Genomic DNA, 15,310 nt, shown 5'->3' on the forward strand with positions numbered 1-15,310 from the left:
TGTTGGAAGTTTATTTCATGCAGTGTTTTGCTTTGCTTGCTGAAACCCAAGCCTGTATAATCTAGTAGAATTAGACTTAACAGTACAGGTATATGTAACTGAGACACTAAAATGTTGTCAGATGCAGCAGAAAACAGATGTAGATTGTGCTCCCCACCTTACATGCCCTGTGTCAGAAGCCAAGCAGTACAAAAAACCAATGATACAAGTGTTGCAAAAATTATACAGGCTGCTGGAAAAAGAGCAACATATTAACAGAGGTATTTGCAAATACAGTATCACAGAAATTTCTATGCATCATACATCAATGAACACAACTTAAGGGGAAGGAGCAACATATAGCTTCAGTTAGAGGGTGCACATCTATAACAAATGGCTTCAACGGAAAAGACTTAAAATCTAGAGACTTCTAACATGTAAAAAATGTAACCATGCTACACTAGCGACATGAAGCGTTGCATATTTTGCCAGATACAAATAGAGCAGTCTGGCTACAGAATATGTGAAAAGTCAATGGCTTAAGGATTGCTTAGAACAAGCTCTGATTTTTACTTTTATTTTCATGTAGCATACAGCTGAATATTTATTTAATTCATGTGCCACCTCCCACTGATATGAAATAAATTGCTTATTCATTTTGGCATATTATCAATTTTGGCATATTTATTTATTTGTTGTTGTACTGGTTGGTGTATTCTGACTAACATGAATCATCATTGCACATTACACCTAGGAAAAATGTTGAAGGAAGGGCACACTTCCCATCTTGTACTTTTATCAGTAGTGTACCTGCCATATGTTGCATTTAGTCTTTCCCACAGTAGCACACAGTTAACACAACAACAAACATGATTCACTTCCCCTTCAAGTCTCTTTGAGCATGTAAGGGAAATTACATTTTAGCCACCATTTTGAATTGGGGGTGTCTTGAAAGCAGACCGCATAGTAAATCTGTGACACCTTTCCAATTCTATGGAACCACATAAACAAAAAAATCTGGTACAGTATGTAATTTTTTGCCCGTGGCTTTTATGGCAACCCTTGAACTAATACATAGATCTCCTTGAAAAGCTTGCAGTGACTCGTATGCTGTTTTTCCTGCCATACCTATTTCATTTTAACCATGGTTTAACATAGTCCAGCAATTGCTGCACTAGGCATGTCCAAGCCCTCAGCATTGGGCCAGAAATAATAAATCTGTGCTCCCCTGAATTTTTTATTTTTGTTTTGATGTATAGAAAACAGGGGTGAGGTTGAGATCACGTAGAGAAACACAAATCTGACATCCTGCTAGCACTGCCAAAAAGTTGTGGCTTATGGATCTATCAGAAGTGGATATGAAACTTTCAGCCTTGATTCTTCCAGTCCACCTGCTAACACACCTGATACTTAGAATGCAATTTACCTTTGTCTGCCAACAATTGCATTCCATAATGGCTGGCAGTTCCAGAGTTCAGATTAAAGATCCCAGCTGCTCAACAATGCGGATCCTACTTAGGTGCAACAGGAGAGAATTATGGCAGATGAGTCTGGGACAGGAAGGAAACTGTGCGTAGAAAGGGGCATTTGACAGTTGCAGAGTCTCCAGACTATTTAGAAGGGGGAGTTTACTAACACCCCATTTTCACATAAGATGTTATGTGATACCTATTTCTTTACAGATTCCTCTCCTGTGAAAATGTGATAACCATTGCAAAAGGTTGTTCCTTATTTTTGTGTGTGTTAGGCTACTTTGAAATACTTTGACACTAGGGGGCAATATATAATCAAACATTTCTTTTACCTAAATACTTTTCATTCTAAGGGAACAAATTTTGGTAGACACTAGTTGGGAGATGTACGGTTATTCACATTCGGGTTTATAAAATGTGTTTGTTTGTCAGTAAGTAATTTTTATTACATTCATAAATCAAAACTGTGCCCAAAAATTAATTACAAGAGAGTATATGTAGACACCACAGTTCAATGAATAAGTGCAGTTAAAAAGCACAAAGAGCCTATTCAGTCCATATCGAATTTTAAGCAGAAAGGATAGTCTATTCCTCACAAGTTTTCCTTACCTTGAGAAGCTATGCAGTATCTAGCAAAGGTTCAGAAGATTCAAGGCTGCTGCTCCATATCTACCTCTCCAACAAACTCTCTGTCCTAAATTTTTCATAGCAGAAATTTCAATTTGTGAACTCACACCTGTACTGTAGGGGTGGGGGCAGAGACTACAGATCCTTGGCTACAAAACAGGTCTGAATAATTATTTTTGCAATCCAGCATGTTTAATATTGTTAGATTAAATTATTGTTGAAATATCCATCTCTGTAAGATAGTCGGAGTCAATTGTCTGAGATGTCAAAATAGATACCTGAATACCATGTTGAAACTGAATATAGAAAGCAAAATCCCCAAGAAGTATATGAGCATCTATGTGCAGTATATATTCCTTATGCAAATATTAGCTTATTAGTTTACCTATCTAAAAAATTATTGGAAAGAAATCCATGCATAGTTGATAGTAAGATTAGCTAGCTTGCTTGCTAATGGTTGATGCAGCCACATGTTCCATTTGTCTTGTAAATGTTCCACTTCTAATACTTAACCTTCATATAGATGCTGACATTATGAAGCACAGAGCAAGCCACTATGATTGTTGGCATACTCCCGACAGCTTTCCCTGGATACTTCAAAATAGCAAAATGTACTGAACTAACAGCTTGTCTTTTGGGCACCATAGTAACACAGTTAAACTCTCTAAAACTGAGCTCAATACGAGTTAAGGTTTTTCAAATATGGCAAGCTAGAGAGAGGTTCTACCAACTGCTATAGTATTTGCGGGTGAGGTAGCAATATGTTCCTATCAATACACTTGTAGAAACATTGTTGATGGGCTATGCACACAATTTTCCTTTTGCTGAGTAGCCAACATTTCAACAACACACTATTAGAACAATTTGAAACAGAAACAGACTTGTTTCACAGTACTGCAGAGTCTATAGGGGATGCCAGTTTTTCTGAGACATGTTGGAAAGTCAATTAGCTCCAGTATCTCAAGAAACCAAAGTGAGGCAAACCTTTAAAAGTGCTAAAATCCTGCTTTATTAAAGCAGTCCATAAAGTTTTTATGCCTTATGTGTTTCAGGTATAACTTGTCAGATGCAATGCTTGTTTTGTGTTTTTGTCATATCAAAGTTCTCTCCTTTTACAGAAAACTTCTGTTAATAAGGAACCAAGAGACCTTTTGGTCTGCTCCAATAAAAAAGTTAGTACCTTGAAATTGCACTCTCTTCAGTGTCTTGGGGAAATTGGCAGTACCCTTCTTGTGCCTCCTCCGCTGCTTTGAGGGCAGTCCAAGAAGTACAATTCATTGTTATAATAATATATTATATACAGGATTCCCAGCAATATGATGCAGCACCCTTCCAGAGGCTAAGTAGATCTATGTTGGGTCAGTGCCTGGGTGGAAGACTGTCTGAGAACAACATGCACACTCCCTTAAATTCTACAAAAACTAAAAATTGCAAACAATACTCTCCATGAAGTATTGGACAGATAAGATGTGGAAGTCTGCTGTTACTGAGAATGATCGAGCATGCAGGAGGGCAATGAGCTTATTAATGATAGCCCAATCCATCTTTTAGGTTACATCTGAAGCAGTGCATCAACCAGTATCCTCATCTAAAATAGGACTGATGTACTAGTTTACTTTGAGCAAAAATGAATTTGAGGTTATTTTTTAGAGGGAGAAAGAGATGTATATTAGCAATCAAGAATTTGAGTCCAACATCAAATGAAAATGTACCTCTTAAAAAGTAAATGAAGCCCAATATAGGATACAACCATTTTAATAACTGGACAATTCAAAATAAGTGCAAAAAATACAAAAATTAATAAAGTGTAGTTTTATTTAGCATTTGGCACAAAGCATACAAGAACCTTTTGATCCCTTCTCAGATTTAATACAGTTAGCAAGAAAAAGGCATACTAATACATTTAAGTCATACAGCATATGAAATAGAGGGGCGGGATAGGGGAAGGCACTAGGAAGATCAAGTGCATGGAAAATATTGATTCCAAGTGCCTAGTGGTATTAAATTAAGGCACGACTACTCTAGGAAGTTTACTAGAAAAATCTAACTTTGTAGCTGCTTATTGTTTTTTGGAATGTACAAGTTTTTACTCAGTTTTAGGACTCAGATTCTACAGTTCTTTGAAATGGAATGATTGGCAATAGATATATCCATCTTAAGGTGGCTGAATTTTCCACTTAAACAATAAAGATGAAACCATTCTTAAAATAAGTTGTTAACCTTTCAAACCATACATCAAGAATTACATCAATTTAGCTGAAAACATTTTACTCTGGAAACATGGGTTTTATAACTGCAGCAAGAAACAAGATCTGATTTGGGGGAAATAAACAGATTAAGTAGTTCTTTTGGAATATGTAAACTAATACAGTGTTATCATCCGAAATAATTAAATGCATACTTGACAAATGAATACTATTAATCTCAGAAGCTTTGCTACAATTGTGTCTGGCATGATTCCACATTTACTCAAGTGACATTTTAAAGACTCCTATGCAGAAGAGCAAATGTGCATTAGATCTTTCCTACAGCTGGGAATTAGTGTCTTGCATTTTAAGATTCAGAGCGAGCAAGAGCAACCTTGCTTTTGAACACACTGTACCAGAGAGGACACCAAACAATTCATTCTATTCATTTCCCTTTAAAAAAAAAATCTGGACTAAATGAGTGCAGTAAATAAAACAGATGCATATACATATAAATACAATTCACATTTATGTTGCTACAAGGGTAAGCAAAAGCAATTCAGATTAATAGTGTTCTTCCAGGTGGGGTGGAACGCTGTTACTATTCAACAAGGGGAATAATTTTATGTTCAGCATAATCTTAAAAAGACACATTGATGCAGAACCAAATACTTTTAACCTAATGGATGATGCTGAGTAAATTTAAAGCTGGTGTTAAGCATTTTTACTGAGGTCAGTAACAGTAACTATTCAGTGCTAATTGTTCAATCATGTGCTGGCAATTAGAGAAATTCTATAATAGATTTCTATTGGTTTTAAATTCAAGCACAGAAACACCACATTGTACTGTATGGAGCACCCCCCACTGTTAAAAAATTTGATATAAAGATTAAGCTAATTTTTTTTGATAAATGTTTCTTCAGAGATGCACAATGCCTGTGTTATGTTACAGATGGTGCTTAAACTTTGAAAACATAATTTTGTGCCATGACAAAAAGAAATAATAATGGGGAAAACATCAGAATATCTTATAGCATTACAATTGTGAAACAGCAACATATGAAGAAGGGGCACCTGGAAATGATTTATATAGTGCAAAGATTGGTGGTTCAAGAGCCTAGTATGTTGAACAGTTTAGTTTATGTAATCATTGGAGCCAACTTGGATCCTCCTTATAGCCTTACCTCAAGAGAGAACTACAATGTTCAATTTGCTACTGCATGCAAAAGAAGCCACAAGGTGGCCATCAAGGAACAGAGACCAATTCTTTGTGCCCTACTTTCACAAATAGACCAATTCCATGGTTTAATAATGTAGCAACTTAGTATCCATGTTCATGCACTTGTGCTTCTTTTATCTGGTGATTTGTCATGAAGGACTGATTTCTATACATCACATCTTGCTGAAACATTCTTTTGCATTTGTCCAAACTTGAATTCCCTTCATAAGAAATAGAAAAAAACAAAGAAAATGCTGGTTTTGAAGCGAGCTTTCAAGCTGACAGTTGGATAGAATCAACTTCCCAAATCCATGCATCCATTTCCACTTAAAAATCCTGGGAATTTTACACATGATGGAGGAGCACAAATCTTACATTCATCATGTAATGCATGCTCTAAGCTTAAGCACAAACAGAATGTTCCTATCCCCAGAGCATAACAGAATAGAGCTGTGGAAGCAGGCTACTGAGTAATGCAGAGAGGAGTATCCTGAGGGCAGAAACATGTATTAAATCTTCATACTGTGCTTCCCAAGTTTAAAACATTAGTCCAACAAACTTACCTTTTTGCACATGCTGATCTGCATTACAGCATAACTGATCAGGGCCTCTTTCAAGTCATGGTTCTTTTGCTCTTTGAAGCGTTCAATATCAGTCCAGGCACTTTTCATAAAGTCACTGCAACAAATGGAAAACAAGTTAGTGCAAAAAATGCCTGCATCATGTAAGCCCAAGCTATCAATCCTGTTATTTACTGGATGAAAAATTGGCGCCATCCTACTCAATGTGAGTGGTGCTCAGGTGCCACTGTGGGTTAAACCACAGAGCTAAGGTCTTGCCGATCAGAAGGTCGGCAGTTCGAAACCCTGCGACGGGGTGAGCTCCCGTTGCTCGGTCCCTGCTCCTGCCCACCTAGCAGTTCGAAAGCACGTCAAAGGGCAAGTAGATAAATAGGGAAGGTAAACGGCATTTCCGTGCGCTGCTCTGGTTCGCCAGAAGCGGCTTAGTCATGCTGGCCACATGACCCGGAAGCTGTACGCCAGCTCCCTCGGCCAATAAAGCAAGATGAGCACCGCAATCCCAGAGTCGTCCGCGACTAGGCCTAATGGTCAGGGGTCCCTTTACCTTTACTCAATGTGAGAAGCAACTGTAACTGCTCATGAGAAGGGGACATATTCAAGAAAGATTGTGATTTTCAGGATTTTTCAGGATTCCTTCTCTCATCTTTGCTCACTAATTGCAGTTGTGCATTTATCAATTTAATGTGTCATTAATTATCAATCCAGATTCTCCAATTAGCTCAACTGGGGTCAGTTTATATACAGGATTAAATTTTTGGATTAAAATACTGGATTAAAATTTTGTGGCCACATAACTACGTGTAATTAATGCATCCCCCCCCCCCCCATGCTTCTTTCACTGCTCGAGACTCAGATGGAGATCTGGACAGCTTGCTACTTGGAATTTTAACCTTTCACGGAAGTATTTTATTGCTGTGGATTCTGGAATGTGGAAACTATTTCCTAAGCAGCCTTGGGGATTAAAATACAACTTGGTGTCTAAATATACAAATATGGGTAAGGGGGTGGGGGGAGGAGGAAGGAAATAAGCAAGGTGGTCTCCAGGAGTTCCCTCTTGAGTATTCTGCACTGTTTGTTCTTTGGGAAGTTTGGAATAGTTTTACTGGCAAGCTGATGGGAGTTAACATTTTAAGTATTTTATTTCTAAACTGAAAACTTGGTGCCTTTTTCAGTGACCAGATTGCATTTCCCAATCATTTTGACACAAAGTGTCAATGTCTCTAAACATTTTATTAACAGCAAGTATGCATAACACTCATTATCTATGTATAACCAGTGACTGTTCAAACACTCAAAACTGTTCAATGGATCAAAAAGGTATCACCCAACCAAGACCCCAAAGCTTGGAGGCAATACTTACATGGTTTAACTGCATCAGCTTTGCATTCTTGAATAGAAATGAATGGTAGACATTCATCCTATGCAAGAAAGAAAAGGGGCTGCAATAATACACTCCATTGAGATGGAAACAAAACCTGTTCCCTTCTTCTACTTCTTATGACCTGACAGATTTTCATTGTCAGACCTTTTCCCAGATGAACTGTCTCAAGGACCTTGGAAGTCTACTGATCAGTCCAAAGACTTACATAGAGTAGCATTCTGTTGCCACAGTGTGCAAACATTTAAATGGCTATGAAAAGCCCACAAGCAGAACATGCGTGCAATAGCACTCCCCAGCTCATGCTCCCCGGCAACCAGCACACTGCCTCTGATACTGGAAGTAATAAACAGCCACCATTTTAATCCCCCTTTAAAACCATCCCAGTTGATGCTCATTGCTACATCTTGCAGTAGTGAATTCTACAGTTTTATTACGTGCTGTGTGGAAAACCTTATTTTGTTTGTCCTGAGCCTTCCACTTCACTGAATGAGCCCATCCACTTCTCTCCATCCACTTTCCTCACACCATGCATAATTTTATACATTACACACACACACACACACACACACACACACTTTGCAACATTGCAAACTTTCCTTATAATAGATGGCTCCCGCTTTTTGATTACGTTACTTGTCATTTTCTGCACCTTTCCCAGCTTCTCAGACACAACTTTCCATTCAGGGAAAGGGGTTGCAATCCAAACTGACAGTTCTGTGAAATGAACAAGGTGTGGGGAGGTGGAAGAGGAGGCAATTTTTGTCAATTCTCCCTGCATCTTCCCTTCTGTTCTGAAGAGTTTTCCAATCCTCCACAGAAGATTTTCAGGGGCACAATAAGTTGCAGGGGGAGGGAAAAACTGATGAGAAACACCCTCCCTTCTGTGATGAGTATTCCGTGAGCATAAGCCTACTCTCTGAATCCAACCCCAAACCATGTTCCCCACAGACCTGAACAGCATTTATTAATTTGCATGGCAAAAGTAAAATACAAACTTGCCCTTCATTAAATGGAATAGATTATTCAGGGTCATGTGTATGCTGCAATTCTGTGGGAGAGCAGAACTCCAGCTTCCTGAGAATCTCAGCTTTCATTTTTAAAAGCAAAATTTGCTTGTGATTGCAAAGATCTGTTTGGAAGTGTCTGGGAAACATCTGCTGAAGCTTTCAAAGCCAGAGGGACTGCTGAAGGAGGGGGCCTTCAGTGTCCTATACAGTTCCTTGCCTCGCAATCTCATGCCTAACAAAGCCAGAATTATGCACAATAATAAAGATGAGGAGAATTCTGCAAAGAACTTGCTAACTATGCAAATACACAAAATTTACATAATTCATGCAGGTCACAGAGAAATCCACTATTGGCATGAAGCCTGGTTTCCCTGGGTGCTGAATTTTTGTTTTTTTAAACCAAGATGTACAGATAACACTGAACATATTGATCTTCTTAGCTGCAATCCTTACACAGGAAATCGTAAAAGCTGTTTTCCTCTGCAACAAATACACTGGTTTTGGAAATGTCAGCACTTATTTCCTAAGATTTTTGTTCCTAGCAAAAGATCATTCTGTTTGTTCACGAGTAGCCTGTTGATAAATCTAACCTTAATAGGACGCTACCTATGCTTTCTATAAAATCTCAAAGGGATTTTTTTAGTTAACCAAGTTTTCTGTGTGAAGCATTATGTTTGTATTCAGTTCTGTGACAGAGAAGCCAGCCTGCTAAACCTATTACTACCTTAATAGAACACACACAATAAACCATGAAACATGCTTTGAAAGTGTTCAGCTTTCTCTCATGAGCAGTAGCTAAGAATGTGGAGTGATAGCCAATGAAAGTCATACTATTCAATAGGGCTACTCTGACTAATACTGAATATGTTCTTTTTGCAAGTGAATGATTTTGCAAAAACTCATAAACACCAGAAATATATAAAAGTTGTGTGACAGATCCCAGATAGCTGCTTCCCTCGTATTTAGCCATTTAACATATAACCAAAGTTTCCAAAGATAGTCAGATGCTGGCAGCATACTGTCAGCTTGCACAAATATGACTTTCACATCTACATTTTCTTTAAACATGATCAACAGTTACCGGCTTTCTAAATTCTTTGCTTTGAGCTGCTCCTCTCCTTCACGTATCTGTTCTTCGAGCACTTTTATCTTTGCTTCTCTTTGTTCTGGTGTTTCCTGGCCAAACAGTTTGCTGGTCATTCCCTTCAAGGAGAATGTTCTTACAGTCTGAAAACAGTAAACATGTATTCTAGGAAATTTGCTTTTCTGGAGGGGAAGGTGCCCAAACATATGGATAAGGAAAGCTTATATGGCACACATAACTTCAAAATATTTAGCTGCATATAAAATGTATTCTATTTTTATCCCAGCTGTCTTTCAAAGAGATCAATAACATATTTGGTTCTTCCAAACCCTGATTTCCTCACAGCCACCCTGTGAAGCAGTTTAGGATGACTGCCCCCAAGGACACCTAGTGCTCTTCACAGCCAAGGGGGGCAAAGGGGGAATTAGAACCTCCCTCATCCAAGTTACGACATTCTTAACAATGACACCATGTTAGATCTCACACTAAAAGAGACAGACTGTTAAACTTAAGCCTAAATCAAGATTTTTTTATTTTTAACTATGTATCTTTACTTAATGCAGCATGGTACAACTGAGACCAATAATATGCTGCCGGCTTACACAATCCCATCCCTGGAGCCAATTGCGTGCTCCATTTCTGAGCAACTATAGTTGGACAAATTAGGCTACCTTGGCAAACTAACGTTAAGCAGAAATAAAGATGAGAAGCAGGGAAAGAAAGAGAAGCATAGAGCAAGTCCCGAGTCCTCCAAATAATGGTTCAGAGGATTCTCTGAAATGAACCAATGAAACAGTGGCTCCAACTCTAAAAAAGCTATTACTGAATTTTGATTATAAGTACAGTACTCCTCTTTCAGTAGTCCATGTTTACAGCTGGATGTTTAGGTTACAAGGGAGTTAAGCTACTCCATTTGTTTCAGAAAGATTTAAGTAACCATACGCAAGATTTCCGTCTTGGTGTTTTATTTTTTTACACACTGCTCTATTCCTGGTATGGTCAGGGAGTATCAGTATCAAACTTTATTTTGGTCACAGACCAGCATATGATAAAACATACGGATAAACTGAACACATAAGACTTAAAACAGGTAAGGGATAAAAACTAGTAATTAAAAGGAGATTATATCATACATACTTATGATTTACAATAAATTTAATATTTCCCATGGCTTATATCTTCCTTTCTATTCCTACCCGACATGCATCCCTTCCACAACAGTTTTTTTTAAAATGCAATTAAATTCCAAACAAACAGCTTCCTGCCCTTTTGACTTATACTCAAATGATCAACTCCATTTTCACCATCACCACAAACATATATGGTGTTAGACAAATAAAGCTATCCATAATAGTACTCTGAATGCAGTACTGTGCATTCTCAAAATCTGGCCAATGAGACACACTATGCCGATGTCAATACCACCCAAGTACACAGAACACTCCTGTTTATCCAAATTCATTGGGTGCCTCCCAGGCCACTGAACAAGGGAAGTTGTTCTGTAATACTTTAAAATGTCTAAAAGTAAAAAGTTTCTCCCTCACTCTCTCCTGCCTCCCTCTAAGTTCAAAAACTGCACTTTATCGAGCAGCATGTAACATACCCTTGTGGTCAACACATACATTTTCCATACAGAAGTTTTGCATGAACAGCATAAATCGCTGTGAAATAAATTACTAAGATCTACAACTTGAGTAAGACCCTTCACAAGTCTCTTGTCAGCAAGCAATACATTAATGCCATTTAGTGTAAGAACCTGGCTTTCTCCAATTCTAGATTTTGGAAAGGAAAGTGGAAAAAAATGAAACCAGGCTTACTCCCGTCGCCAATTCCTCACATTGCTGCTTCTTCGATGTCAGATCCTGAGCAGCCATTTCCAATTCATACTGAAGAAGTTCATGCTTCCTGCAAACAGCCCTAAAAATAAATCAATAAAAGAGATTCATGTGCAGCTGTTTAAATCAGATTTTAAATACACATCCTAACCAAAATCTAGCCTGAATTTTAATAATCCCATCATCATTATTAATGCATTACTGATCCAATTAACATGCTAAGGAGAATTGTTCTCTGAATGTTGCTTTCAACTCACTTTTACAGCTATATGCACCTCTGTCACATCCCATACAACTACTTTTATGTGAGCCCCATTATTTCCCTATTACAAACAGATCAGGAGAAAGGGCTGAGAAAGCAACTTGTTCCAGAATTCCATGTATGAGCAAGCTTTTGAACTCACCTCCACAATAATCTTTTACATTTGTAAACTGCTATGCTTTAAACATAACTAGAATCATCATAGAAATTATGCTAATATGCTTACCGAAGAGCTTCTGCATAGAAGAGATATTCTTTCAATTGGTCTGCATAATGTTCTTCCTCTTCTAGTATATCATCAATTGAAGCTGCATACCTACCAAAAGAGAGCATAACAGATAAAAGAGCCCCTGAAACTTCATCAGTGTTGTAAAATAATTATGTACTAGTCAAGAAACATATTTCTCACAACAACAAAATATATTGAAAAGGCACTTGTGAGAAATGCTCCTTAAAAGCCTTCCAAGCCATTGCTACAATGAAACGATAAATCTTATATTAGTAATATATTTCCTGCTAAAAAGAAATCAGTTTATTGCAAGGGAGGGAAACCCAATAAAATACGTTAGAGTAGTTGATTGTCACTCTTCAGTCAAATAGGGAGCTAAAAATATGAAAAACATACCAACTGAATTTTACAAGACAACTATTACATTAAGGCAGGGGAAGAATTTTGGTGCTCACCTATTGATCAAATATTATTATACCAAATAACTTTAAGAAATGTTGCAGTGCAGCCAGAAAGGGGGTGGTATTCTGCCAATTTGAAAAAGCTTCCCCAGTGCTTTCCAGGATGCAAAGTGTTGAAGACACTTAAAGGAATACTCAGTGGGACACTTCTTGAAACTATAATCCTTAAGATGGAGGATCAGCTAACTTTGATAGGCAGGCTCTGGCTTCCTGAGAGCTTCAGCTGTCACTCTTGGTTTCCAGGCATTACAAATGCAAAGACAGCCAGAGAGAAAAGCAGACCGCAGCCCCCAACCCCTTCCATCACCATTATGGTCAAAGCCCCTGCTGACTGCTTAAGCAGAGTTACACCATTTTAAGTCCCACTGGCTTCAGAATGAGAGAGAATTAGCCTAAAGTTTTACCTTCCCATACTGATCAATGCAAAATAAACATGTTGATAACTCTGCCTAAATGTTGTTGTTGTTGTTGATGATGATGATGATGATGATTTTACATTAAGATCCCTAAGACCACCATAAGATCCCAGGTGAGTTACACCATTGAAACACAATATTTAAACAGTTAAAAACAACTTTCAATCACAAAAATAAGGTGGGTCCTAAAAATAGGTGTATACTTTATGACAATATAAACTTCAGATATCAAAGGTCAAGGTAAAGAACGTTAATCGGAAGCTGTACAGTGAAGGTGCCAGACACACCACTATTGGGAGTGAGTTCCACAGCTTAGGGGCTGCCACAAAGAATGCTCTCTCACAGGTCTCCAGCCACTGAGGATGGAGGAACTGCCAATCTCATCACCCAAATCTGTAGGGAAAGAGGCAGTCTTTCAGATACCTGGGGCCTGAGTCATGTAGGACTTTAAACTGCAAAATATTAGAATAACTGAAAATTCCTCAGATTTTAAATACCCTACAGAACCCATTTAAAAATTCAGGCAATAAATAGATGTGACTTTAAAAAAACAAACCTATAAAGTTATATAGTATCTATGGAACAGCTACTGCTGTCAAACAAATGGAGAACATCAGGTTTCATTCTACCAGTTTCTGGCATAGTAGCTTAAAGGAAACTCTGGAAGCGTTTCGAACTTCTTCTATAGTTTCAAAATAATAATAAAAAGAAATCCTTTTTAAGTCACCAGGGATTCCTTGGGCTACTTAATGCAACAGATTCTGAAGCAGTCCAAAGCTGAAGCCAATGAAATACTGAACAGCCTACAGTGCTCTTTTTCAAAACACACCATCTTCTCAAAACTACGTTTTCCTACACATGCACCCCTTCTTAATGTGTCCATCTGGATTCCATCAACTCTCAGATAGTCAATACTTACACATCCATGTGATGGCCAGCACTCTGCAGCCCATCCCCCATCTCCTTCTCTATTGCACTCCATTCACTAGAGACAAAAAAAGAAAAGAAAAAACCTTTAAATAAGAAACAACACAACACATGAAGGGTGAGAAAGTTAATATGCTGCATCCTGTATGTAGTCTCTCCCCAGGTGGTATCTATATGGAGAAACCTCCAAGTTATACTTGGCTAAACTGCTGTACTTTCTCCAAGCAAGCAGTAGTTCTGAATGCAAAATTTGAACGTCTATTATAATATATGCTATCCTATCTCAAACACCACATGTAAAATATGACTTTTAATAACTACCAACAGTTTAAGCCCCCCAAAAGAAGCTTGTTTGAACATCTAAAACTGGAAAGCATCACCATGTCATTTTACTACACTTAAAAACAAATGACTTCCCAAAAGTTGGGGGAGAAGCACTCTTTCTCACCTTTATGTTATCACTAAATTTCCTACTGAATAAAGCTTTAATTTTAAAAAGAAATATTTTCTCATCCAGAGCCTGAAACATACTTTGATGGCGTTTGATTGTGTCTATTTGTTATCACCAGATCCATAGCAGAATTTTAAAACAAAGATGGCACTTAACCTTTCACCAAATATAGTCTGTTATTTTTTGGCAACATTGTGTCTACTGTCCATGAGTTCCAGTAATATTGTCTTAATGTCTTATATTATTTTGTTATGTCATTTTATGTTAAAATCTCAATAACATTTTTAATAAGATTACTGAAAACCTACAGAAATCTTGCAAAGAAACCAAGCACTTCAAAAACTAATGTGCAGTTCATCTTGTGTTCTATCTAGCGTAATTACAGGAGTGTTACTGATACAGTTTAGAGTTCTAAAATCAGAGATGCACATCTGCAATCAATTAGCCTAGTGGATTAAATGTGCCAGCTGCAGAACACAAAAAGTAGAATCAGATTCTTTAATTTTCCAGTAAGATGGCCAAGTTAAGTTCACAATCAGGCATACGAATCACAAAAGCTTATTGCTTCAGTCAGCTCTTGAAACAACTAAATATAGATCAACTTGGCAATTGTCATGATGGTGGTTGGTTTCTTACAGCACTAAAAAGTCACCTGTCATTTATGTCACATGCAATGTGATCAAAAGGTTCAGGCTCTCCAGTCACGTTTCATGATGTCACAATGTGGCTGGACTTTCTCCCAGGCTTTGCACAGAATAAGGTACAGGCAAAGTACCTGGTACTTCAAAGGGGATCTGCTAATAAGCTACCTCTTGCTTCCCTTTTCTTGATAGCTGGGAGGCAACAAAATACACTCAAGTACTGGTAGCAGTGTTGGCATTTCCAGACAGAGCTAAGAAGTGGTTCTTAGCCTTCTGCAGTCATGGAATTTTTTCTTTTGATTCTTGAGACTTCAGCTCTAGCCCAGTCTGCAGTTTGTACCCAGTTTGGACGTAGCAATATGTTTTGTTGAATTTGATTAAAAAGGCGTTAGAGATGCTTTTCGGCAACATTTACTGACAAGAGCAAAACACAGAGTTTTTAAAGACTAAATTGCATGCGATACTTAACTCATTGATGTTACATTACAAGCTTTTTAAGTGGTGTTAAGTCACAGGGAGAAAACCTGATCAGGGCTGAGACCACAACATGAA

General features: G+C 37.9%; 1 protein-coding gene across 1 annotated transcript in view; it reads right to left on the reverse strand.

The window, feature by feature from the left end:
* Positions 1-3,875: 3,875 nt before the first annotated feature.
* The window catches only part of SNX4 (sorting nexin 4), a 29,344-nt gene continuing 17,909 nt past the window's right edge, over positions 3,876-15,310 (reverse strand). Inside the window, exons 9-14 of the mRNA XM_033163313.1 lie at positions 13,659-13,724; positions 11,860-11,949; positions 11,354-11,453; positions 9,534-9,679; positions 6,047-6,161; positions 3,876-5,704 (exon numbers count right to left, since the gene is read on the reverse strand). Of these exons, the coding sequence (XP_033019204.1) occupies positions 5,657-5,704; positions 6,047-6,161; positions 9,534-9,679; positions 11,354-11,453; positions 11,860-11,949; positions 13,659-13,724 (565 nt within the window). The 3' untranslated portion in view covers positions 3,876-5,656. The remainder of the gene's footprint in view (positions 5,705-6,046; positions 6,162-9,533; positions 9,680-11,353; positions 11,454-11,859; positions 11,950-13,658; positions 13,725-15,310) is intronic.

The sequence above is a fragment of the Lacerta agilis genome, chromosome 1 (assembly GCF_009819535.1).
Source record: "Lacerta agilis isolate rLacAgi1 chromosome 1, rLacAgi1.pri, whole genome shotgun sequence".
Classification (NCBI taxonomy): Eukaryota; Metazoa; Chordata; class Lepidosauria; order Squamata; family Lacertidae; genus Lacerta; species Lacerta agilis.